Raw genomic sequence first — 25875 nt, 5'->3', positions numbered from 1 at the left:
AGAGAGTAAAAGAAAGAAATGAGATCTAAATGTCCACAATGACAGTCATCATCCCGCACCAGTCCTCGAGAATCAATGACAGTTATCATCCCGCACCAGTCCTCGAGAATCAATGACAGTCATCATCCCGCACCAGTCCTCGAGAATCAATGACAGTCATCATCCCGCACCAGTCCTCGAGAATCAATGACAGTCATCATCCCGCACCAGTCCTCGAGAATCAATGACAGTCATCATCCCGCACCAGTCCTCGAGAATCAATGACAGTCATCATCCCGCACCAGTCCTCTAGAATCAATGACAGTCATCATCCCGCACCAGTCCTCTAGAATCAATGACAGTCATCATCCCGCACCAGTCCTCTAGAATCAATGACAGTCATCATCCCGCACCAGTCCTCTAGAATCAATGACAGTCATCATCCCGCACCAGTCCTCTAGAATCAATGACAGTCATCATCCCGCACCAGTCCTCTAGAATCAATCATCATTCAGAAGCACCTCTCAAACTCCACTCACTGTGTTTGTCCCAAATGGCACCCTATTTCCTATGGGTCCTGGTCAAATGTAGTGCACTATATAGGCAATAGGGTGCCATTTGAGACGCAAGCGCTGTAGCGCAAAGGAGCATATTCTCCCCCTTTTTCTGTGTCTCAGGCCTCAGCCAGAGCATAGTGCCACGGAGTGCAGCAACATCATTTAGGCTAACAGAGGAGTCATTTACAGAGACTTATAGAGCAGGGCTTATTTCCCATTAGAGCTCTGATTAGAAACCTTCTTACACTCCACTGCCCTTGTGTGAGTGTGTGAGTGAGTGAGTGAGTGAGGCTGGGGCTGCATGTATGGGCGGTGTGTTGCTTGCTATGGGCTACGCATCATTACAGTATAGCGTACCTAGCATCTGTATATAGTACACAGAGTATCATTTATGTTCCTACTGAACCATTCCCCATCCTTACCCAGGCCGGCGAGCTGAGTGGACAGAGTTGAGGGACCGGAGGTAGGGTCTTGGATCAGGGCCCGGGCAGGGGAGGCTGTAGCCCCAGCCCTGGGGGCGGTCACAGGGGAGGCTGTAGCCCCAGCCCTGGGGGCGGTCACAGGGGGGATGCTGGACGGGGGTGTGGAGGTGGCTCGGAGGCTGACCACAGCGGGCGAGCCTGGCGTTAGGTCTATCAGGTTGTCCTCTGTGGCTTCACTTAGCATCTGGAGGGAGACAACAGAACACAGTCAACACATACAGCAGTGGCTCCAGGAGAGAAAATGAACAGAGGTAGAAGGATGGATGGAGGTAATGGAGATGTTTACTAGTCCAACACATCACTGTCCTCTACGTTAGACTACGGACATCAGAGGGCTTTACGAGAGAGAGAGAGAGAGAGAGAGAGAGAGAGAGAGAGAGAGAGAGAGAGAGAGAGAGAGAATATTCTAGTTCTCTGGAACAACAGCACTATATAAAAGGTTCCATGTGAACATGTCATATGGTCCAATAAGAAGGTCCATACGTTACAGTAGTAAGACATGTTTCAACATTCTCCTGATTGACTCTATTCATCTCAAGACAGAGCTGGGATAGAATGGAGTGCTGCCATACTTGCCTCCATTAGCTGACCACGACACAGAGAAACAGAGAAACACAGAGACATAAAACTGCTATACACATGCAGCAAATCAGTCACAAACACTGACAAATCTAAATCATATTGTATTTCAGAAAATACATTGAAAATGGACTGAAACAAATCAGACAATCAAATCAAATGTTATTTGTCACATGCTTCGTAAATAACAGTTGTAGAGTAACTGTGAAATGCTGACTTACCATCCCAACAACACAGAATACAATAACAAATTCTTCAAATAATATAACTAAATTGTAGCACGAGGAATAAATACACAATGAGTAATGATAGCTTGGCTATATACATGGGCTATCAGTACCAATCTGATGGGCAGGGGTACGAGGTCATTGAGATAGATATGTACATATCGGTAGGAGTAAAGTGACTAGACTACAGCATAATAAACAGTAGCAGCAGTGTATGTGATGAGTGTGGAAATGTGGAAGTACGTGTGATGTGTGATGTGTGTGTGTGTGTGTGTGTGTTGGAGTGTCAGCGTAAAGTAAGTGCTGTGGTAATCACAACAAAGTGACAGATAGTAACATGTATATCCACTCCTGTTGAGTTGATCATAGAAGTATAGATCAGTGAGATAACTCACCCCGTTATTCTGCGCCGCTCTACCCAACCGGTACCTCTCATACCTGCAACACACCACAAGTCCTCAGAGTTCCATGTAAAGAACACGTAGGCATTGGCATCAATCATACATTTACATTTCTGTCATCTATAAAACAACATGAAAGGAACGCTTTGACTTTTTGAGACCATGGAATGTTTAATAGAAGTGTATGCTCCAGATAGGTCCCCTGAGAACTAAGATGTTTAACTTTGCTCTTGTAGGTAGGACCTGCTGGGAAAATGTGCTCTACATGCAACATCATGTCACAGCAGATATCCTTGTTCACCAGTGGACTTTGTGTAGCTGGAAGCATAAGAAGTCAAGTAAGCCTAATTGTGTGTGTGTGTGTGTGTGTATTGTCTTGCCCATGTCTGTGCGTTACCTCTCGTATCGTAGGAAGATGTTGTTGAGGTCGTCGTTGACGTGCAGCAGCTCCTCTGTCACCTCCTCGTTGGAGACCCGGGAGATCAGCTCCACCACCCGCTGCTGCATGGCCCTGCACGTCCTGTTCAGCTCCTAACCACACACACACACACACACACACACACACACACACACACAGACACAGGGTGGGGACACAGACACAGGGTGGGGACACAGACACAGGGTGGGGACACAGACACAGGGTGGGGACACAGACACAGGGTGTGGACACAGACACAGGGTGGGGACAGAACATCACTGATGGAAAGGTGAGTCTGTCACTCAGAAGGTGGAAGACTAGAATTCTCTAAAACAGGTCTCTAGCCAGCCAGTAGCCATACATGTCCATCATTAGACTCAGTTGTGTTACTTAGTAAGAGAAATCACAACACCTACCTTTTATTTATTGAATCACAGTTTAACTGTATTACCTAAAGTCACCTCATAAAACAGTGGAAAGGTCACCTGATTCAAATACCTATCCATCACACCCTCAGTCACTATGGCAACTGCTCAGCCTCCGACCGCAAAGCACTACAGAGGGTAGTGCAGTGCGAACGGCCCAGAGCATCACTGGGACCAAGCTTCCTGCCATCCAGGACCTCTATACCAGGTGGTGTCAGAGGAAGGCCCTAAACATTGTTAAAGACTCCAGCCACCGTAGTCATAGACGGTTCTCTCTGCTACCGCACGGCAAGCGGTACTGGAGCACCAAGTCTAGGTCCAAGAGGCTAAATGAGTTCCAACACATTTCAGTTGAGCAGCAGGGTGACTACGGCAGGGAAGGTATAAACTTGTATTTAGGGGTAAAAAAAACTAAAAACTAAACAGATGGAGCGCTATGGGTAAATTTCTTTAATGGTGCGTGCAGTGCACAGCTGTCTCAAATTCTCAATGATGAAAAGCTTCCACAGTTAGGACAGAGAAATAGAATTACTAGACTGAATGTCCCCATTCAAGTCAATGTTATGGAATTGTGAGGGCCTCCCAAGTGGCGCAGTGGTCTAAGGCACTGCATCGCAGTGCTAGCTGGGCCACTAGAGATTCTGGGTTCGAGTCCAGACTCTGTCGCAGCCGACCGGGAGACCCATGGGGCGGCGCACAATTGGCCCAGCGTCGTCCAGGATTTTTCAAAAAATTTGAAAAATGGTGTGTAATTCTATTTCTATGGGGGGATGTAGTATCTGACCTGGAGTTATAGAACTATAATTACTTGAATGGGCATCCCCATTCAAGTCAATGTTCTATCATTGTATTTCTATGCTGGGTGTAGTCCATTCTATGCATAGTCACTCTACCTACATGTACACAGCACCTCAACTAACCGGTGCCCCCGCACATTGACTCTGTACCGGTACCCCCCTGTATATAGTCTCGCTATTGTTATTTTACTGCTGCTCTGTAATTAGTTGTTACTTTTAATTACTTGTTACTTTCAACAAGATCAGCATCTAGGGACAACTTCACCCAACACCAACTCTCACTTAAGCAAGTACAGTACAGTAACATTTGTTGTTCCCCTCCCCTCACCCCTAGAGCGGTGGTACTACTCCCCCGAGAGCGGTGGTACTACTCCCCCGAGAGCGGTGGTACTACTCCCCCGAGAGCGGTGGTACTACTCCCCCGAGAGCGGTGGTACTACTCCCCCGAGAGCGGTGGTACTACTCCCCCGAGAGCGGTGGTACTACTCCCCCGAGAGCGGCGGTACTACTCCCCCGAGAGCAGTGGTACTACTCCCCCGAGAGCAGTGGTACTACTCCCCCGAGAGCAGTGGTACTACTCCCCCGAGAGCAGTGGTACTACTCCCCCGAGAGCAGTGGTACTACTCCACCGAGAGCAGTGGTACTACTCCCCCGAGAGCAGTGGTACTACTCCCCGAGAGCAGTGGTACTACTCCACCGAGAGCAGTGGTACTACTCCCCCGAGAGCAGTGGTACTACTCCCCCGAGAGCAGTGGTACTACTCCCCCGAGAGCAGTGGTACTACTCCCCCGAGAGCAGTGGTACTACTCCCCCTAGAGCAGTGGTACTACTCCCCCTAGAGCAGTGGTACTACTCCCCCTAGAGAGTGGTACTACTCCCCCTAGAGCAGTGGTACTACTCCCCCTAGAGCAGTGGTACTACTCCCCCTAGAGCAGTGGTACTACTCCCCCTAGAGTGGTACTACTCCCCCTAGAGTGGTACTACTCCCCCTAGAGTGGTACTACTCCCCCTAGAGTGGTAGTAGCCTAGTGGTTAGAGCGTTGGGCCAGTAACCGAAAGTTTGCTGGATTGTATCGCCAAGCTGACAAGGTACAAATCTGTTGTTCTGCTCCTGAACAAGGCAGTTAACCCACTGTTCCCCGGGTGCGGAAGACGTGGATGTCGATTAAGGCAGCCCCCCACACCTCTCTGATTCAGAGGGGTTGGGTTAAATGCTGAAGACACATTTCAGATGTACAACTGACTAGGTATCCCCCATTCCCCTAAAGTGGTGGTACTATGGTGGTACTACTCCCCCTAGAGTGGTGCTACTACTTCCCCTAGAGTGGTGGTACTACTCCCCCTAGAGTGGTGGTACTACTCCCCCTAGAGTGGTGGTACTACTCCCCCTAGAGTGGTGGTACTACTCCCCCTAGTGGGCTAAATGAGTTCCAACACATTTCAGTTGAGCAGCAGGGTGACTACGGCAGGGAAGGTATAAACTTGTATTTAGGGGTAAAAAAAACTAAAAACTAAACAGATGGAGCGCTATGGGTGAATTTTTTTAATGGTGCGTGCAGTGCACAGCTGTCTCAAATTCTCAATGATGAAAAGCTTCCACAGTTAGGACAGAGAAATAGAATTACTAGACTGAATGTCCCCATTCAAGTCAATGTTATGGAATTGTGAGGGCCTCCCAAGTGGCGCAGTGGTCTAAGGCACTGCATCGCAGTGCTAGCTGGGCCACTAGAGATTCTGGGTTCGAGTCCAGACTCTGTCGCAGCCGACCGGGAGACCCATGGGGCGGCGCACAATTGGCCCAGCGTCGTCCAGGATTTTTCAAAAATTTTGAAAAATGGTGTGTAATTCTATTTCTATGGGGGATGTAGTATCTGACCTGGAGTTATAGAACTATAATTACTTGAATGGGCATCCCCATTCAAGTCAATGTTCTATCATTGTATTTCTATGCTGGGTGTTGTCCATTTTCTGACCTGAAGGAGTTCCAGGTCCGAGGAGTCCTCCTGTCCAGGCACCATCTCAGTCAGCATCTCTGACATCACTTTGGTGTTTCCCCTCACAATGTCCAGTTCACTGCGCAACCGGGCGATCTGAGGAGGACACACAGGCGGCAAGGGTCAGAGAGAGAGAAAGTATTCCCTGATCTGATCAAAGCTACGTGGAGGCACCCTTGCTTTTGCCCATCTACGCATGTTAGATCAGTGTGTATAAGGTAGTTGTTGTGAAATTGTTAGATATTACTGCACGGTCGGACCTAGAAGCACAAGCATTTCGCTACACTCGCATTAACATCTGCTAACCATGTGTATGTGACCAATAAAATTTGATAACACCCAGGAGGGGAAGAAGGAAGGATGTATGTTGACAGTTTTCAAACAGGGCCCAAGATTGTGCATAAAGGCCTACAGGATGCATCTCAATTCTTTTAATATCCTTTCCTTCATCCTCACTAACCTATTAGAACTTGATCGGTGAAAACAAGTGCCATACAGTATGGTTCTCACATATCATACCAGTGCAGTTGAAGGAGAGTAGGGGAAGAGAGGAGGAAGGGAAGAGAGGAGAGGAGAGGAGAGGAGAGGAGAGGAGAGGAGAGGAGAGGAGAGGAGAGGAGAGGAGAGGAGAGGAGAGGGGATGCCACTTAACATTAGTGAGATGCACCCCCGTATTATGCATATCAAGTTCTTTGACGCAACCCTCAGGACAGGAGATACTTGTTTTTTTATTGGACAACGTCCAGTGAGTTCTTTTCCGTTTTGGGCCTAATGAACATGACCCTGGCAGTAGTTTAACATTAGCCGTCAGAGGCCATCTTTATCCTCACCTGTTCAGGGTTGGCGGTGATGGGGCCCTGTACGTTGGGGATGTGTGGTATCTGTAGGACGGGGATGTGGGGGACGGGGGCCGGAGCCGGGGCGGCTGCAGGCTTGGGGAGGGTGGCTGTGGCTGCAGCGTGGGGCTGGATGGGGGCTTTGTACTTTAGTACAGCTGGGTCCACCTCTGGTAGACCCTGTAGAGAGAACACAACATGTAGTTAGTTAGCAGAGCTCTGTAGAGAGAACACAACATGTAGTTAGTTAGCAGAGCTCTGTAGAGAGAACACAACATGTAGTTAGTTAGCAGAGCTCTGTAGAGAGAACACAACATGTAGTTAGTTAGCAGAGCTCTGTAGAGAGAACACAACATGTAGTTAGTTAGCAGAGCGCTGTAGAGAGAACACAACATGTAGTTAGTTAGCAGAGCGCTGTAGAGAGAACACAACATGTAGTTAGTTAGCAGAGCTCTGTAGAGAGAACACAACATGTAGTTAGTTAGCAGAGCTCTGTAGAGAGAACACAACATGTAGTTAGTTAGCAGAGCTCTGTAGAGAGAACACAACATGTAGTTAGTTAGCAGAGCTCTGTAGAGAGAACACAACATGTAGTTAGTTAGCAGAGCTCTGTAGAGAGAACACAACATGTGGCGCACGCGCGTGTTGGGTCTCACCCTCTGTGGTGTGCGGATGCGTGTTGGGTCTCACCCTCTGTGGTGTGCGGATGCGTGTTGGGTCTCACCCTCTGTGGTGTGCGGATGCGTGTTGGGTCTCACCCTCTGTGGTGTGCGGATGCGTGTTGGGTCTCACCCTCTGTGGTGTGCGGATGCGTGTTGGGTCTCACCCTCTGTGGTGTGCGGATGCGTGTTGGGTCTCACCCTCTGTGGTGTGCGGATGCGTGTTGGGTCTCACCCTCTGTGGTGTGCGGATGCGTGTTGGGTCTCACCCTCTGTGGTGTGCGGATGCGTGTTGGGTCTCACCCTCTGTGGTGTGCGGATGTGTGTTGGGTCACACCCTCTGTGGTGTGCGGATGCGTGTTGGGTCACACCCTCTGTGGTGTGCGGATGTGTGTTGGGTCACACCCTCTGTGGTGTGTGGATGTGTGTTGGGTCTCACCCTCTGAGGTGTGCGGATGTGTGTTGGGTCACACCCTCTGTGGTGTGTGGATGTGTGTTGGGTCTCACCCTCTGAGGTGTGTGGATGGGTGACAGAGCATCCAGGTCAGCCATGGGGAACTCGATGCCTTTCCTCTTCAGCTCCTCATAAATATGGACCACCCCCGTCAGGTCAGGGCTACTCCTGAAGGCATCCGCCCAGGCCTGGCAACACACAGACAAACACAGAATAAGGTCCGGAAGCAACACCGAGCCGTTACATCCTGGTGGACATGTGAGAGGAGTGGATAGATGAAGGCCAAATGGTGAGGGCCCAGGTGTTGTGTTGCTGACTTCAGTCCTGTGTGTGTGTGTTCAGTCTCTGGTTACCTGCCTGGAGCAGCTCAGGTACAAGGTGTCCTCTCTCCTCCTCTCACTGTATTTAGAGGGGTTTGTTTGAGGTGTCTGGACTCATTTTGGATGTAGGGTTTTCCTAACTGCTGCAGCCTGGCCTCTTACAGCTCTCTGTCTAATGCGTGAGAGATGGGAGGTTGGAGCCTAGGGATTTCTTAGATCAATATAATGTACCTGGATCAGAGCCAGGACTTTGTCCTGTACAATGGTGGGAGGGTTGGTTTTGGGGGAGATGATTTTGACGAGGACACCATCAATGAAGTCCCGGTTAGCCACGAGGACGTGAAACCGGTGGCCGCAGTTCTTTACACACGTCTCCAGCACCTAAAAATGGAAAGATAGAGGTAAAACATCAGAAAGAAAGAAAGAAAGGATATATCTAAACAATGTTTCCCATGCCAATAAAGCCCCTTAAATTGAAATTGAGAGAGGAGAGAAAACATCAGAAAGAAAGTATGATAGAGAGAAACTCCCTGTAAGAAGAGAAGTGTGGTCAGATATTGATAAAGAGCTGACTTCTGTCATGGAATACAGGAGCTTTGATGCAGCTAAAAAAAAAATCAAGATCCACATAAACAAAATAAAATATGAAGACAGAAAAAACATAAGAGTTGAGAAATCGCCTGAGGGAGAAGTCACAGTGAGACACAGCAGACAGCTAATTCATGAACGTGTGTTGGTGGCTTTTTGAAGCTCAGGTTTGAAGAACAAGTGTAACAGATAATAGCACTGTCCTAGTTAAGCATGCATGCGTGTTCGCAAATGTGGTAAGTGTGCTCTAAATGTGAAAGGTCTGTGTGTCTGTTTCTCTTCCCAGAGACTAGGTTGTTGTTGAGGGGGAGGTCAGACAATAAGCCTCACTAGGCCTAGCTCTGTCCGCGTATAACGGGCTTTAGAAAATACATCCCATTGATTTGAATGGTCAGGTTCTACCGCTGGGTAGCAGATTGTGGGCTCAAGACATTCCAAAACATCTCCAGATGCACTTGGACACATGATCAGTGATGTAACCTGCATGTTTCAGGCTTTTCAACACCACACACCCTCTATTGTTCATCTGAAAAGATTTAGGTGGGTCAACGTTGGGAACCCAAGTAGAGCCTGTCTCACCGTCAATCCTAGCATCACCTCCCGGTAGTTCCTGTTCCCACTCAGTCTCTTCTTCAGCGCCCGGATGGCGTCTTTAGGCCTGCAGGAACACAAAACATAGAAACTTAGCTAAGCCCACAGAGATCCTGTTAGCGTTCTGCAAGTCATTCTTTGATTAACCAGCTAATCTTAAAATGTAAAGTAAAAGTATGCATGGCATTCTTGGATTAGCATAGGGCTTTGGTCATGCCATCAACTCAACCCGTTGTTTTTATTGACCTAAACCACCTTAGCCGTGGCGTTGTTGATTTTGTATGAAGCCGTGCGCAGGTCTCAGGAGTGGGGCGTCACAAGGCAACTAGCAGTAAATATCTTTCCTCCGTGGGGCAATAACCACACATTGATACCTACCTGGCAGTCTAAACACACACACTTCATTAAAGGCCCAGTGCAGTCAAAACTCAGTTTTTTGTATCATATTGTACAACAGCTGTTAAAACTAACACTGTGAAAGTTTGAAATAATGTGATCAGTGTTATTTCCTAATAATTGCTGGTTAAAAATATAATTTACACAGGACCTTCTAATCAGCAGGTTTTGCATGGATGGAGTTGTGGCTTGCCTGGTGACATCACTAAGCAGTATACAATAATAGACCAATAACAAAGAGTTCCAAACCAATAACAGTTTTGAGGTTACATATCCCTCCCATTAAGCCCCTCAGACCAGCTCCCAGACGGTCCTAGCAAAATTCAAAAGTAACAGTCAGTATCTGGTGTGGCCACCAGCTGCATTAAGTACTGCAGTGCATCTCCTCCTCATGGACTGCACCAGATTTGTCAGTTCTTGCTGTGAGATGTTAACCCACTCTTCCACCAAGGCACCTGCAAGTTCCCGGACATTTCTGGGGGGAATGGCCCTAGCCCTTATCATCCGATCCAACAGGTCCCAGACGTGCTCAATGGGATTGAGATCCGGGCTCTTCGCTGGCCATGGCAGAACACTGACATTCCTGTCTAGCAGGAAATCAGCCATACTGCTCGTTCTGTGCGTGGTGGCATTGTCATGCTGGAGGGTCATGTCAGGATGAGCCTGCAGGAAAGGTACCACATGAGGGAGGAGGATGTCTTCCCTGTAACGCACAGCGTCGAGATTGCCTGCAATGACAACAAGCTCAGTCCGATGATGCTGTGACACCCTGCCCCAGACCATGACGGACCCTCCACCTCCAAATCGATCCCGCTCCAGAGTACAGGCCTCGGTGTAACGCTCATTCCTTCGACGATAAACGCGAATCCAAACCATCACCCCTGGTGAGACAAAACCGTGACTTTACCAGTCCTGTCTGGTCCAGCGATGGTGGGTTTGTACCCATAGGCGACGTTGTTGCCGGTGATGTCTGGTGAGAACCTGCCTTACAACAGGCCTACAAGCCCTCAGTCCAGCCTCAGCCTATTGCGGACAGTCTGAGCACTGATGGAGGGATTGTGCGTTCCTGGTGTAACTCGGTCAGTTGTTGTTGCCATCCTGTACCTGTCCCGCAGGTGTGATGTTTGGATGTACCGATCCTGTGCAGGTGTTGTTACACGTGGTCTGCCACTGCGAGGACGATCAGCTGTCCGTCCTGTCTCCCTGTAGCGCTGTCTTAGGCGTCTCACAGTACGGACATTGCAATTTATTTCCCTAGCCACATCTTCTGTCCTCATGCCTCCTTGCAGCATGCCTAAGGCACGTTCACGCAGATGAGCAGGGACCCTGGGCATCTTTCTTTTGGTGTTTTTCAGAGCCAGTAGAAAGGCCTCTTTAGTGTCCTAAGTTTTCATAACTGTGACCTTAATTGCCTACCGTCTGTAAGCTGTTAGCGTCTTAATGACCATTCCACAGGTGAATGTTCATTAATTGTTTATGGTTCATTGAACAAGCAAGGGAAACCGTGTTTAAACCCTTTACAAAGAAGATCTGTGAAGTTATTAGGATTTTTACAAATTATCTTTGAAAGACAGGGTCCTGAAAAAGGGACGTTTCTTTTTATGCTGAGTTTATATCTGTCTTTCTGCCTGCCTGTCTGTTTGCCCTATAGAACGATCAAAGCTAATCTTAATAGAGAAAGCGCTCTGTTACAGATGAGGTAACGAGCTTCCATGAACTCTGGAGCTCTGTGAAGTTTCAGAGGAGAAATGAGAGCGTGTATCTCACTGTCTGTGACAGCCACGGCATGTGTGCATGCAGTGCATAAAACATTAACGGAGTAGTGCTCAGGCAGTAGTCTCACAGACAGTCAGTCTCTCCCTGACACTAGTGGCTCCTATGGGAGGGAGTTGAGGCCTTCAGACACAGACAGACTATAGAAAGAGAGGAGCTCAGGGAATACTGGTGTGCATGGGTGTTACATCATGTCAAAAGTTCCACTTCCAGAAGTTTCAGGTAGGCAGTCTATGTTTATCTGTCTGATAAGTGGCATTAGTCCAGCTAGCTGGCATTTCTTCCACATGCATGTCCTTGTCTGAACCTAAAGAGGATTGCCTGCATGCCATTCAGTTGTCACCATGTCTGACTTCCTACACTACCACAATACACAAAGGCAATAGTAATTTGTTACTTGGTAGCCTTCACAGTCAAATTACACAACGCTTCAAGTAGGCAGTGGAAGTTGTAATGGAGGCGAGGGACTGATATCTCAAAAGACATGGGGCATTTTTTTTTTCCTGGATTGTACTGTAATAGTGTTCTCCCAGGACTTCAGACAGCTAGCCAGTAGACAGTCATACCGGACCTGTTAACCACTGTGACTGGAACACAAGACACCCCAGTGTTCAGTCAAGCAGAATAGAGTGACTGGGGCTGCGAGTGAGAGTCTCAGTGTGTGTGTGTGTGTGTGTGCCAAAGCCTGAGTGCATGTGGGCATGAGGAATGTGAGAGACAGAAAGGGAGAGAAAAAATATAGAGAAAGGGGAATCAGAAGAATGATTCGGGGAAGAGGAAAGAATTGTAGGTTTGAATCCCTCCAGTTGTTCCTAAAGGTCACAGCACTCAACCAATTTCAGGAGTCAACAACTTTTATCTCATTAAACTCAAAGAAAAATTAACGCTAATTAGTAAAAAAGGACATTTTCTCATTCCAATCTATCTGCACTGCAGCTTGACCCTGTGCTTGTCTCAACTGCATGTGTGATGTGTGCCATGTAGAGTGTTTGAGAGCAGAAGACAAATGTCTGTTGTTCACTATAACTAATGGACAATAAAGTTGTATTGTATTTGTGCACATCATTTGTATGTTATTTTTGAGTGTGATAAGAGGGTCGGGTCAGTCAGTCAGGTGAAAGTGTTGGAGTATTCTGATGTAGTCTGTAGCTCACCCTTCCTCCGTCTCATTGATGATGTCACAGATCTCCATGTTGAGGGTCCAGTCCTCAGCCTGCAGGCCACCATCCGTGGCCTTCTCTGGAAGAGACAACAGGAAGTCAACAAAAACAGGAAGTAAACAAGCCTGCTCACTGGACCAAGGAGGACACTAAGTAGTAGGAAGTTTCCCCTAGACGAGCGGTGAGCAACACCTAACCCCATAGGAATAACCGGTACAGCCCAAAAAGGATGAACCACCCCTTTGGGACTGGTTCCTACCTAGGTTTCTTCCTTCTAGGGAGTTCTTCCTGGTGCTTTCACTTCTGCTTTTCTTGCTCTGTGGGGTCTAGGCTGGGCAGCTTGTGACAACTGCTGATGTAAAATAAATAAAATAAATGAGGCCTGATTGATTAACAAGATGGGAGATGTAAAACAGGTTTTTATAACAGACCTAGAGTCAGTACTCTGCCAACCCACTGTCCACTAAGCCTTGGGCTATATTTCAGTCTGACTGCGCTGTGACCTGTCCCCTTACCTCAACAAGCCGCACTAATTAGCCTAAACTCCATGGCTTATGTAACATTACTGTGGGCATGACAAAAAGTTGTGTAACCAAGCACGTAAAAAAGAGATAACCTGTTACTGTTTTCTGTAGTAAGCCAATCTCTCGGTCTTGATGTGTCTCGTTTGATAACTGTAGTGTAGGCCTAAGCATTTTCAGATGTTAAAAATGCATTCTTCCTCCCTTCCTGGATGTAGGTTGATGTCTGATGATCTAACATGCTTGGATAGGTGTGAGCAAGGCTTCCACTGTGGTGCTTTCACCAATCACCTCATGTGTGATGCATTTTAACCTATTTAAACAGGATCATGGGTGTTCTCTGCATTGTCTTAGAGAGGAAAGTAATAGAGGGAAACGTGACAGGATTTGGGCTATTGGCTTTTCAACACAGTCAGTAACATTGAAGTTTTATAATGACATAATTGAGCTGACGTCTGGAAGTCCACTACCACTGGTGTCGACCAATTACCGTGCTGAATTCATCCCTCCATGAAACAGGATTAAAGAACTGTGTGTGTGTCCCACATGGAATACAATTCCCTTTGAGCCCTGGTTGAAAGTAGTGGACTACATAGTGAATGGGGTGTAATTTGGGAAGCAGACCTAGTCTCACTCCTGTTCTTCGCTGGCAGAAAATAAGGAAACTGAGCCAGCAAGAGCTAGAGGTTTTTAGAGTCAAAACAGAGCTAAAATGATGACTAGACTAGCTCTAGGTTAGCTCATGGCTCAGAACATTTCCACCTCCAGCCCAGGGGCTCAGAGCAGTGTGGCATGCCCAGGCCAAGGACCTCTCTCTGGGGCTATGTGTCCTGTTCTGGCCTCTACCTCCCCTCTCCTTCCAACCCGTCAGATCACACAGTCTACCACTAATGCTTTTGGTGTCTGTTTCTCTCCTTTCACACTGCCTCTAATCTAAATATTACTCAAAAAATGTACAGTGAGGGAAAAAAGTATTTGATCCCCTGCTGATTTTGTACGTTTGCCCACTGACAAAGAAATCAGTCTATAATTTTAAATGGTAGGTTTATTTGAACAGTGAGAGACAGAATAACAACAAAAAAATCCAGAAAAACGCATGTCAAAAATGTTATTAATTGATTTGCATTTTAATGAGGGAAATAAGTATTTGACCCCCCTCTCAATCAGAAAGATTTCTGGCACCCAGGTGTCTTTTATACAGGTAACAAGCTGAGATTAGGAGCACACTCTTAAAGGGAGTGCTCCTAATCTCAGCTTGTTACCTGTATAGAAGACACCTGTCCACAGAAGAAATCAATCAAATTCCAAACTCTCCACCATGGCCAAGACCAAAGAGCTCTCCAAGGATGTCAGGGACAAGATTGTAGACCTACACAAGGCTGGAATGGGCTACAAGACCATCGCCAAACAACTTGGTGAGAAGGTGACAACAGTTGGTGTGATTATTCGCAAATGGAAGAAACACAAAAGAACTGTCAATATCCCTCGGCCTGGGGCTCCATGCAAGATCTCACCTCGTGGAGTTACAATGATCATGAGAACGACGAGGAATCAGCCCAGAACTACACGGGAGGATCTTGTCAATGATCTCAAGGCAGCTGGGACCATAGTCACCAAGAAAACAATTGGTAACACACTACGCCGTGAAGGACTGAAATCCTGCAGGGCCCGCAAGGTCCCCCTGCTCAAGAAAGCACATATACATGCCCGTCTGAAGTTTGCCAATGAACATCTGAATGATTCAGAGGACAACTGGGTGAAAATGTTGTGGTCAGATGAGACCAAAATGGAGCTCTTTGGCATCAACTCAACTCGCTGTGTTTGGAGGAGGAGGAATGCTGCCTATGACCCCAAGAACAACATCCCCACCGTCAAACATGGAGTTGGAAACATTATGCTTTGGGGGTGTTTTTCTGCTAAGTGGACAGGACAACTTCACCGCATCAAAGGGACGATGGACGGGGCCATGTACCGTCAAATCTTGGGCGAGAACCTCCTTCCCTCAGCCAGGGCATTGAAAATGGGTCGTGAATGGGTATTCCAGCATGACAATGACCCAAAACACACGGCCAAGGCAACAAAGGAGTGGCTCAAGAAGAAGCACATTAAGGTCCTGGAGTGGCCTAGCCAGTCTCCAGACCTTAATCCCATAGAAAATCTGTGGAGGGAGCTGAAGGTTCGAGTTGCCAAATGTCAGCCTCGAAACCTTAATGACTTGGAGAAGATCTGCAAACAGGAGTGGGACAAAATCCCTCCTGAGTTGTGTGCAAACCTGGTGGCCAACTACAAGAAACGTCTGACCTCTGTGATTGCCAACAAGGGTTTTGCCACCAAGTACTAAGTCATGTTTTGCAGAGGGGTCAAATACTTATTTCCCTCATTAAAATGCAAATCATTTTATAACATTTTTGACATGCGTTTTTCTGGATTTTTGTTGTTGTTATTCTGTCTCTCACTGTTCAAATAAACCTACCATTAAAATTATAGACTGATCATTTCTTTGTCAGTGGGCAAACGTACAAAATCAGCAGGGGATCAAATACTTTTTCCCCCCCCTCACTGTATTTCCTGTGTACACAAAGACAGTATTCTGCTAACAACATGTCAGAACATGAGAAGCCAAGGTAAACAGCATGACACGGTGTTTAGCTGCTCAGGCCCAGTGTGTGAACAGCAGAGCATTAAGTGTTGTTAAGTCTTAACCACTGCTATCTCCACTGGCACGCCCCACGTAATCTCCTCAAGTGGATTGGAAAGCGGACAGGCAGGGAGAGGAAAAGAGGGAGGGAGAAAGAGGAAAATGAAAGGGAGAAGGAAAGGACCAGACCTAGTTAGGGATGTTGTGGTCATGAGATTTTGTCCGATGTTGATTGGGAAGCAAATAATTGCCGGTCTCACGGTAATTGACCGTTAATTAACAAACACATTTAGCATCTCCTGGCTTCCTCACATAGCCTACAACTTGAAAGTCACGCGCTGCGTTGTCTCTACACCCCTTGTAAAGCGGATGAATGTGCTTCATTTTAAGGCGTTATTTGGCCACTTTAGTTGTGATACAAACCTTAACAAAACATATAGGCCTATGGGCTAGGCTACATGAGATGTTTAAAAAAAATATATATATATATATATATTTTACCTTTATTTAACCAGGCAAGTCAGTTACGAACAAGTTCTTATTTTCAATGACAGCCTAGGAACAGTGGGTTAACTGCCTTGTTCAGGGGCAGAACGACAGATTTGTACCTTGTCAGCTCGGGGATGTGATCGTGCAACCTTTTGGTTACTAGTCCAACGCTCTAACCACTAGGCTACGCTGCCGCCCAGGTGTGCGACTATGATTTGAAAAAGTTGCACAAAAAAAAGCATGTGCTGTTTTTTGCCTTACTGCACACAAGCTGGGCATCATTTACAAGTGATTTCACTACACCCGCAATAACATCTGCTAAGTATGTGTTTGTGACCAATAAAACTTGATTTGAGAAGTGATAATAGATCATTCACATGTGGTAGGCTAATATTGTCAATAGAAAAGTTTGTGGTCATATGCACAACCTTAAAAACATAGGTGATGGGATAATAAAGGATTCTAGTATAGAACAAGAAGGCCTGCACACCTTTAAAGCTCCCAATTCACCGCTTTATTGACAACGTTTTGATCTGAAACGAATCTTCATCAGGTCAAACACACTGAGTGTCCACATCCCAAAATATCCACATTTCACCTCACATTGTGGACATGACGCATGGTGGATGCAACAAACGTGTATCTCTAATAATTAAATGAGTACTGTGATGGTTCCAGAACATAATATACATTTTAAAAAACGACCAAGTGGGTAACCTGGAAGGCAAGACAAATCAAAGTGAAGTAACATATTCAGGTAACAAATGGTCTGATATCAAACTCTCGATTCAGACCTCTAGGAGACATGGTGCACAAACGGGGAATCCAAAACAATTCTCTTAATAATACATTATCAGTATCTCCACCCCTCCTAGGAGTCTTAACATGTTCCATGCCAATGTATCTCAAAGAGCTAATGTTGTGACAAGACTCCATGAAATGCGCAGCCACAGGGTTTCTCTGGTCATGGGATCTGATATTACTCCTGGGTTCTGCTATCCTTATTTTCAGAGCTCGTTGTGTTTTTTCCTACATAGCATAGACCACAAATACACTTGATCAGGTATATCATGTTTTGTGGAACATGTAATGATGCCCTTAATCTTAATGGCCTTGCCCGTAATAGGGTGACTGAATATTGTGCATTTGTTCGTGAAGTTACATTTGGTGCATCCGCCACATCTATAGTTACCGTCCGGCACATTGTCTAGAAAGTTACTGCGTGGCACTGGTGGAAGATCAGACCTCACCACCATGTGACTGATGTTGGGTTCTTTAAACGTCTTTTCCAGTTGTCCTCCTCCAGTGCTCAAGATGTGCCAATGTTTTTAATAATGTGGTTGAACTGTTTTCCAAGTGGGGAGTACTGAAGGAAGCGTTGAATGCGTTGGTCAGGAGAGCGGGGAGGTTTGGACGTGAGGCTGTCATCCCGGGTCATATTTTTATACCGTTCCCTTGCGTCATGCAGCCATTCCCCTGGGTAACCCCGCTGTCTGAAACGCTCATCCAGATGGTCGGTTTGTTTGACATAGTCACTCCGTGTACTACAAATCCTACGTATGCGACTGTATTGGCTAATGGGGAGGTTATTTTTTAGGGGTGTAGGGTGGAAGCTGTCTCCGCGTAATAGGGAATTTCTGTCAATCGGCTTCCTGTATAGATCAAGAAATCGTATTTCACAAGCAGTGAATTTCAAATGTTCACTGCTTGTATTGATGGAGGAGTGGAATCGATGAAGTTCCTCCGCTGTGCCCTGGAATAGAACGAATACGTCATCAATTAAGCGTTTCCAGAGTCTAATATGGTGCAAGAATGGATTATTAGGGCTGAAAAATCACCTTCTAAAAAAATAAAAGCACATACAGATTGGCATAATTGGGTGCCATTTTACTACCCGTAGCAGTTCCCTTCTGTTGAATGAACATGCCATTTTCAAACATGAAAAAGTTCTTAGAACAATCTCAGCAAGCTACTGTGCCAGTGGGTCGTTGACTGAGGTAATGTGCCATGGCTTCTAGGCCTCCCTGATGGAGGATATTAGTATGCAGTGATTCAACGTCAAAACAAGCCATAAGCATCTCCCCATTCATGTTGTGCATTGTCTTGAGGGTGTTAATCATGCAAAGAAATCAACAAATGCAGAAATATTTTCAGTCAATGGAGGCCACAATAGGTCTCCCTGGTGGCTTATCCAGTCGTTTTGTGGATTTTTGGTAAGGCATGAATGACGCTCCTGATTGGACAGTCGACTTTCATGAACTCATATTCTTTTTGCATAATGTCTCCACTTTCCATAAGAGACTTCAGCTTGCAGTGAATCTCATCTTTGAACAGGGGTGTAGGGTCACGTGACAATTTCTGATAGAAAAAGTATTGTTCAATTGTCCCCAGATGTCATTCACATAGTCACCACGGTTTAACGACACCATAGATCCGCCCTTGTCAGCATTACACACTATCAAAGTGGAATCCTTTTTTAAAACATCCAATGCTTGCCTCTGTACTTTAGGGAGATTATTGTAGACTGTATTCTTGTTTCTTAACCTGAGACATCTTTTTCCACCAATCTGCAGTATGTTTCTTGGGAGGGATTTCTGTATCTGGGCGGACAAAAAGTGGATTTAGCTCAAAAAGGGGTTTTTGTTCTATGGGAAATGTCATTCTCTATTTGGTCACCCATAGTCTGAACACCCATCAGACTATTCTTGATTTAATCTTGTCTTTACATAAACTAAATAATGTGTGAGAAATATGTTTGGATTTTGAATGGACCATTATCATGCACCTATTTCGAAACAGTGGCAGAAAAAATTAAGTAATCTATGCACTTAAATAGTGAATGTAGGACACTTTTCCCATGGTTCATTTTCCTGCCAGCCAGGTAGGCTATTCTCCTGTTGTAAAGAAAGTCAATGTGCTTAATATTAGGAAAGTTGATAAATAAATATAGTAGGCCTTGCCTATAGAAAACTGATGGGATCCTCCTCTTTTTAATAGAGGTCATCAAATCTCTTTTCTCACGCAATTGCATAGCCTATAGAAATGTTGTGCAGCATGAGCTCATGGGCTCACGTGAAATGTTTGATTAGATTTTCGATTACATTTGCATTGATGTCAGAGTGATTAGAGGGACAATAGAGTGCTGAGTACCAGGCAGTTAGCATGTTTGGTAGGCTACTAATGACCATCAGCAGCATCAGCGCTTGGAGAAGGCTAATTACCGTGACTAAACAGTCATGTGGAATTTGACTGCCATCATGACCACCGGTGTGGCGGTAATATGGTCACCCTAACAGCCCTATACAGTCATACTTTTTGAGGCCTCTATTCATGGAACAAGACAGACATTACAACCAGAGCTTTGCAAATAGAAGAGAGACTGATTGGGTGCGAGTTCAACCCAGGCTCCACCCCCAGACAGTGTCCCAGTGCCATGGAGTGAAACCAGTACAACCAGTCACGTGGCCACACAGGCGGAAGGCTGTGCCATCCACTGCCAACTCCACAAATCTCTGTTTCAGATCCCTCTTTGCTCACCTTCTGTTCTCTCTCTCTCTCTCTCTCTACCCTCTTCCTTTCTCTATCCCACTATCTTTTCTCTCTCTCTTTTCCCCCCTTTGTCTGTCTTCATCCCTCTCACGCTCTATTCCTCAATCCACTAATGCATAGCCCTGAGATAGACATTTGAAATTGGCTCATTATATGACCCAAACATGTATCCATGGTTACCGAACTATTCCTCTGTCTTTTCAACATCTCGTCATAGAGGGCTTATTACCAGAGAGTGCTCCAACCCATTAGGGACAAATCCATGGGCCTGCTAGCTACACTAACCCTTCCACTAATGGAGATGGCAGGCAGATTGTTCTGTTTCCTCCAGGATGTCTAGCTGCTTTCCCTCTATGATGGTCTCTGTCTCTTCAGCAGCTAAAGGGAAAGAGATGGAGTCAGCATCTAGGCCAACTGTACTCTGAGACAGAGTAGTTTCACTAGTATCAAACCTCAAGCCACACACACACACCGCAAACAAACGCACCATCCATACATCCCAACATAAACATGCACACACACTGCAAAGATAAACACACACTTGCTAACACACACAACATCCACCCAGCCTCTCTCTCTCTCATCCTGTCCACCCCCTGCCTGTCAGGCCACTTAAGGCAAGAAAGGACAATTAAGATGCACAATGCAAACCTCATCAGTAGGGTTGCTGCCTGTTCTGTTGCCCTGTCTCTGAGTGCTCTCCCATTTCCTCTGTGAGAAGTGAACCTGATCCCTTTCCCCTGTCCTGTTGCTGCTGTACTGTTGGGTACCACTCTCGCCACCAGCACTGTATCCACACGGACAGACAGAAGGCCTTTATGGACAGCACAGTACAGCACAGTACAGTGAGCACTCAACCAGAGAGATAACACACTGGGGCAGATGATTTAAAGCTAGTAGCTCCTAAAGAAATTAAAGATCCACTCTGCTGCTCGCTGGGCACAGTGTGCAGTGACCTGAGCAGACCGCTCTCTGAGCTGACAATGATGATGATGATGGTAGTGACTTAGCCTAGCTGGTGTGGTTGTGTTCAGCGGTGGCCATCTAGCATGACTTGGCACCAAGCTGGCCGGGGAAGCAGGCCAGTGGGCAGGGGGCCCCACCCTGGCCTGTAGGCTACACTCACAGCAATGAAAGACCTTTCTTCTGCACCTCCTCAGACCAACTTCCTTCTAGCCTGGTCCCAGATTGTGACCATGATGACCAATGGAGTTGATAAGGCAGCACAAATAGCCTGGTTCCAGATATATCTTCCTTCCTCCAGAGTATACCCATGATATGTTCCCATTCGATATCACACAGATGCATGACTAGAGGCTAATAAACTGTGGCTATTAGCAGCTTCAGACATCGATATCTCACCTTCGGAAAAAGGCCTGACCATGAGAAACTGGACTGAATGCATGGGAAACTGTTTGTGCAATATGCCTGGGTGACATCCTAGGAGATTCTCTCAGAGACAATGCAGAGAGGACAGCTTACCTTGTCATCTGTCTAGTTTGTTAGGCTAGACAAGATCTCAACTGAGCAGTAAGTATACAGTACTAAAGACCTTTATAACATAGGATAGTTATGGTTGTAGCTAAGGCCTTGAACAGTACCAGGGCCTAAAATTAACACCTGGGGGTAGATTTTGTCATTGGTGGGTAAAATGTATATTTCACCAGCCACGTTGGCGGGTAGTAAGGGCTCCACAGTGCAAGCATTTCACTCGCATTTGTGAATAAAAAGTCAAGTTCGATCACATTTTTAGTCAAATAAATGCTCCAGTAGCTTTTTTCAAAGTATTTCTGACATTTTGTTTCATAGCTGGTAAATGAAGTCTATGAACTACGAATCCTATATAGCCTATTCCATCTTGCGCTGGAACACTGCCTGGCTGGGTGCATGCGAAGAGCTGAGCGAAAGGTGCATTTTTAGAAGCGCTGCGCACAGGCATAAGAATTGGTCTAATTTACTTGACCCGAAAGTCTACTGAAGTGAGACTTGTCCTTGTCCATTTACATTGTGTTGTTCACAGGCTAGGTTGTTTTTCTATGTTTGAGTTCCAATTGCAAGGGAAGAGAAAACAACGCCTCTCCTAGTCAGACTCAATCACAGGCTCAAACATGACTCTAGTCGCGCTACCACGGTAACCTCCCACCCTTAAATGAGCAGGGGAAAATGTTTGTCTCATCTGTGATAGTTTGGTTTAATGACTCAGGTCACAAAAAAATGAAATGAAACAATATAAAACATTATTTCTTACTAATAATACATGTATTGTTTTAGAAACATTACAAAGCATGCTCATCTGTTTTTTGTGTGTTTTGTTGGTATAATTTTAGCAGGGGGAAAAAATAATAAACTGAGTGGTTCGAAAACTTAATGCTGATTGGCTGAAAGCAGTGATTGGCTAAAAGCCTTGGTATATCAGACCGTATACCATGGGTATGACAAAACATGTATTTTTACTGCTCTAATTACATTGGTAACCAGTTTATAATAGCAATAAGGTACCTCGGGTGTTTGTGGTATATTGCCAATAAGGGCAAGGGCTGTATCCAGGCACTCCGCGTTGCGTCATGCTTAAGAACAGCCCTTATCCGTGGTATATTGGCCATATACCACACCCCCTCGGGCCTTATTGCTTAAATCTACCTGCCACAGTGGCTGGTGGACCAAAAAGTGAATTGTATGCACTGTACAGTACTAAGATCTTCATAAAATAGAATAATTATGGTTGTAGCAACAGCCTTGAGCTGTAAGAATACTGTACAAAGACCTTTATAACATAGGATATTGATATAGTTGTAGCTAATGTCTTTATAAAACATTTATAGCCTAACTATTCTATCCACGGAGCCCTGGTTAGTATTCTGCCATGTTCCATTGTTCGTGCAATCGTCAATCCAATAGTTTTGCTGTGGATGTAGACGTGCTGTTAGATAATCAGTGACTATCAATGAAGGACACAGTCCCTGCCTGAGGGTACATAGGCCCAGTAGAGTCCTACCTAGCCTCAGCCCAGTCCCATCCAATCATCACAACCACATCTTATCTCAGCCCAGTCCCATCCAATCATCACAACCACATCTTATCTCAGCCCAGCCCCACTCTCCTTCTGGCCAGACTACACTTTATCACAGAGTCTGCACCACCTGGGGTTGGAAACAGTCCATTGTATTACATTTTATATTATTAACCTTTATTTAACCTGGGGAACCCATTGGGACCAGGGTCTCATTTCCAATGGTGCCCTGAGAACAACAGTTGAAGCAATGTGAGGAACCATTCAACCAAATTACAGATACAACATTTCAAATGAATTACATTACATTCAAAAGGGCAGTACTAACAAATATATACGATCAATAACAACAAGAACCCAAAATACCCAATTTGGGACCAAATAATCAAGTTTTAGAGTGACCTGTAGGTCATTCCAGGATGGAGGGCCATAGGGAAGACTGCTTTCAGTTACTAACTCAGAGGTGACCCGCGGAACCTCTAGTACCAACCAGTCTAGAGACTGAGTCTTATAGTTACTAGATTTCCAATTTAGAAGTGAGGTAGTATGGGAGTTTCTGTAGAAGTGCTTTATATATGAGTAATAGCCAATGTTGGGCCCTTCTGGTAGTCAGAGACTCCCAGGCAACTGTATAACAGACAATGATGCTTATGGAAATTATCACCAGTGATAAAACACAAGGCTGTATATATAGCCACTGAACTTAGAAGTCCACACTTGTTAAACAGCCCTCAAAAGCAGCAAGCCTATAACAACGCTATTTTTTAAATTTAACCTTTAACTTATAATATGGAGGTGCTATAGAAGTTGTGAAATAGCCTAGACCCCCCTCACCTAGAAGTGAAAAACTATTCCTGCTTTGCCATATCTAAACCAATCCCAACCGCAGGGATCACTCAGTTATTATCTCCCAAATCCCAGGCCGGGAGCAAGGCCTGGAGAAATGTCCACAGACTGAGCCAGTTACACCTGTTGCAGGGGTAAACAAACTAGGCTAACTGAGCCTTAAGATATTATGACTGTGATTATAAAAGCCTTAGAGCTGTTCGCAAAGCTAACCGTCATGGTTATTAGTACAGTAGATAGAAGATCTATGCACACTACACAGTGGACCAAGCCTATCAAATCAGGCATTCCCTATCCATATATTTTGCGTGCCCTACTGTATAAGGCCTCAGTATGAACCTAGCTCTGGTCCAGGGCATTATGTGTGGCTTACTGACGCTCACTCGCACGTGAAGCCCTGGACCAGAGCTACTATAAACCATACAGACAGGGTGGAAAATAAAAGTCTTAAGGTAGTAACAGGTTAGGCTACACAAAATGCAACTTCCATTAGGTATTGGGCTAATCAGGAAAACAGAAGAGCTTCTAACATGTTAATTTTCTTATGCCTTTAATGCCCATAAACACTTGTCAGTATTTCAGTCCAAATAAGCACTGTCGAAGCTCCTTGTCCCAATGACAGAGCAGGAAACTGCCCGGAAAAAGCTATGTCTTTAGGAGCTGCAGGAGGGAGGGCACTGAGGGGAAGGGGGAACTTTGAGGGAAGCTACAGGGGGATGTCGACTAGCTTCCTCATCACCATTCATTACAATCCCAACTGACCAAACTACTACCCTAACATCGGAGCCCATGGGAAAAAAATTGGGCATGGTTTAGTGGCAGCAGGTAGCCTAGTGGTTAGAACGTTGGGCCAGTAACCGAAAGGTTGCTGGATCAAATCCCGAACTGACAAGGTAAAAAACTGTTGTTCTGCTCCTGAACAAGGCGGTTAACCCACTGTTCCCCGGTAGGCCATCACTGTAAATAATAATTTGTTCTTAACTGACTTGCCTAGTTAAATCAAAGTTAAATAAAAATCTAGGTCAGTTGTGTTTGTGTAATCACAGAAAAGCTGGCAACAATGCAAGTCTATCTTCTTGTAACAGAAGTGATTTACAATGACTCAGTGTTACTCGGTGTAACTGACACCCTTTGAAGGGTGTTTTGCTAATGTGTCATCAGTATTTGTGAGAAAGCTCATTGTGATTTGTCTGCATTTTTCAGCATAGTCAAAGGTCAAATGACGTATCTTCCCGTTTATCCCCTTCCATTATCAATGTCATGCCTGTACGAGCTTAAAGAATACAGACCAACTGTTCAAATGTGAATTCGTGAATTAGTTTAAAAGCACTAGTTAGTGTCATAAAACACTAATTGGCAAATGAGACCGCACATCGTCATTGATAAACAATTTCAACTGAAAAACTGTTACCCAGCTGTTGTATCATTGTATTTCAAAACAAAGGAGAATCCAGTAGAAAACTCCCTCGTGAAATCATTGCGCTTCATTTGGAGCAAATTTGTACTTTTCAGCAAATGTGCCAACGTGATTCCAGTTAGCTTAGCTAACGTTTGCATGGGCTAGCCGCGAACCGATATTTATAAGGTTACTGTAGCTGGTCGATGATGCTACAGCTAGCTAGCTTAGCTCGCTTCTGAATGCCGTACAATAACACATGCAAGTCAACATTCAAACCTTACATTATGGCTTTATAAGACCTGATTAAACAGCATCTATAGCTGGTAACTTACCTAAGCACTGGCCCACAGGAGTGCTGTACGGATTGCCCAGTAAGAACTCCATCTTTATGACAACAAACAATACCCACAGAATGACAGAAGCTGGAAGAGAGGCGCATTATCTGCAAGTCCCTCCCACTGAGCAACCACATTGGAAGATAAAACTGAGATATCAATCTGTATGGCTGGATTTATTGTCGATCAAAATTAGCAGCTATCCAGGGTATGTTCACCACCAACACAAAAGATAGCTAGCTATCTATGCACAAGCTCCAAGCCCTTGCTGGATGTGATCGATTTTAACGTTACTGTTCATGTTATGTATTCAGTCTGTATCACAACCTGCAGTGATTGGGAGTCCCATAGGGCGGCGCACAATTGGTCCAGCGTCGTCCGGGTTTGGCCGGTGTAGGCCGTCATTGTAAATAATAATTTGTTCTTAACTTATTTGCCAAGTTAAATAAAGG

General features: G+C 45.6%; 1 protein-coding gene across 3 annotated transcripts in view; it reads right to left on the bottom strand.

The window, feature by feature from the left end:
* LOC106606598 (TOM1-like protein 2) overlaps positions 1 to 25707 on the bottom strand; it is a 37259-nt gene extending 11552 nt beyond the window's left edge. For 2 of the 3 annotated variants that reach the window (XM_045719959.1, XM_045719961.1), the window contains exons 1-10: positions 25421 to 25707; positions 12631 to 12715; positions 9296 to 9374; positions 8360 to 8509; positions 7862 to 7996; positions 6690 to 6875; positions 5839 to 5955; positions 2623 to 2756; positions 2220 to 2262; positions 959 to 1202 (exon numbers count right to left, since the gene is read on the bottom strand). In XM_045719959.1, the coding sequence (XP_045575915.1) occupies positions 959 to 1202; positions 2220 to 2262; positions 2623 to 2756; positions 5839 to 5955; positions 6690 to 6875; positions 7862 to 7996; positions 8360 to 8509; positions 9296 to 9374; positions 12631 to 12715; positions 25421 to 25472 (1225 nt within the window). In that variant the 5' untranslated portion in view covers positions 25473 to 25707. Of the gene's footprint in view, positions 1 to 958; positions 1203 to 2219; positions 2263 to 2622; positions 2757 to 5838; positions 5956 to 6689; positions 6876 to 7861; positions 7997 to 8359; positions 8510 to 9295; positions 9375 to 12630; positions 12716 to 12895; positions 12977 to 25420 lie in introns of those variants that run through there. The other variant, XM_045719960.1, reaches the window with a different exon arrangement.
* Positions 25708 to 25875: the final 168 nt, after the last annotated feature.

Source organism: Salmo salar, chromosome ssa06 (genome assembly GCF_905237065.1).
Source record: "Salmo salar chromosome ssa06, Ssal_v3.1, whole genome shotgun sequence".
NCBI lineage: Eukaryota > Metazoa > Chordata > Actinopteri > Salmoniformes > Salmonidae > Salmo > Salmo salar.
Note: the sequence above shows the minus strand (reverse complement) of the source record. Positions and strands in the feature narration are given on the sequence as shown.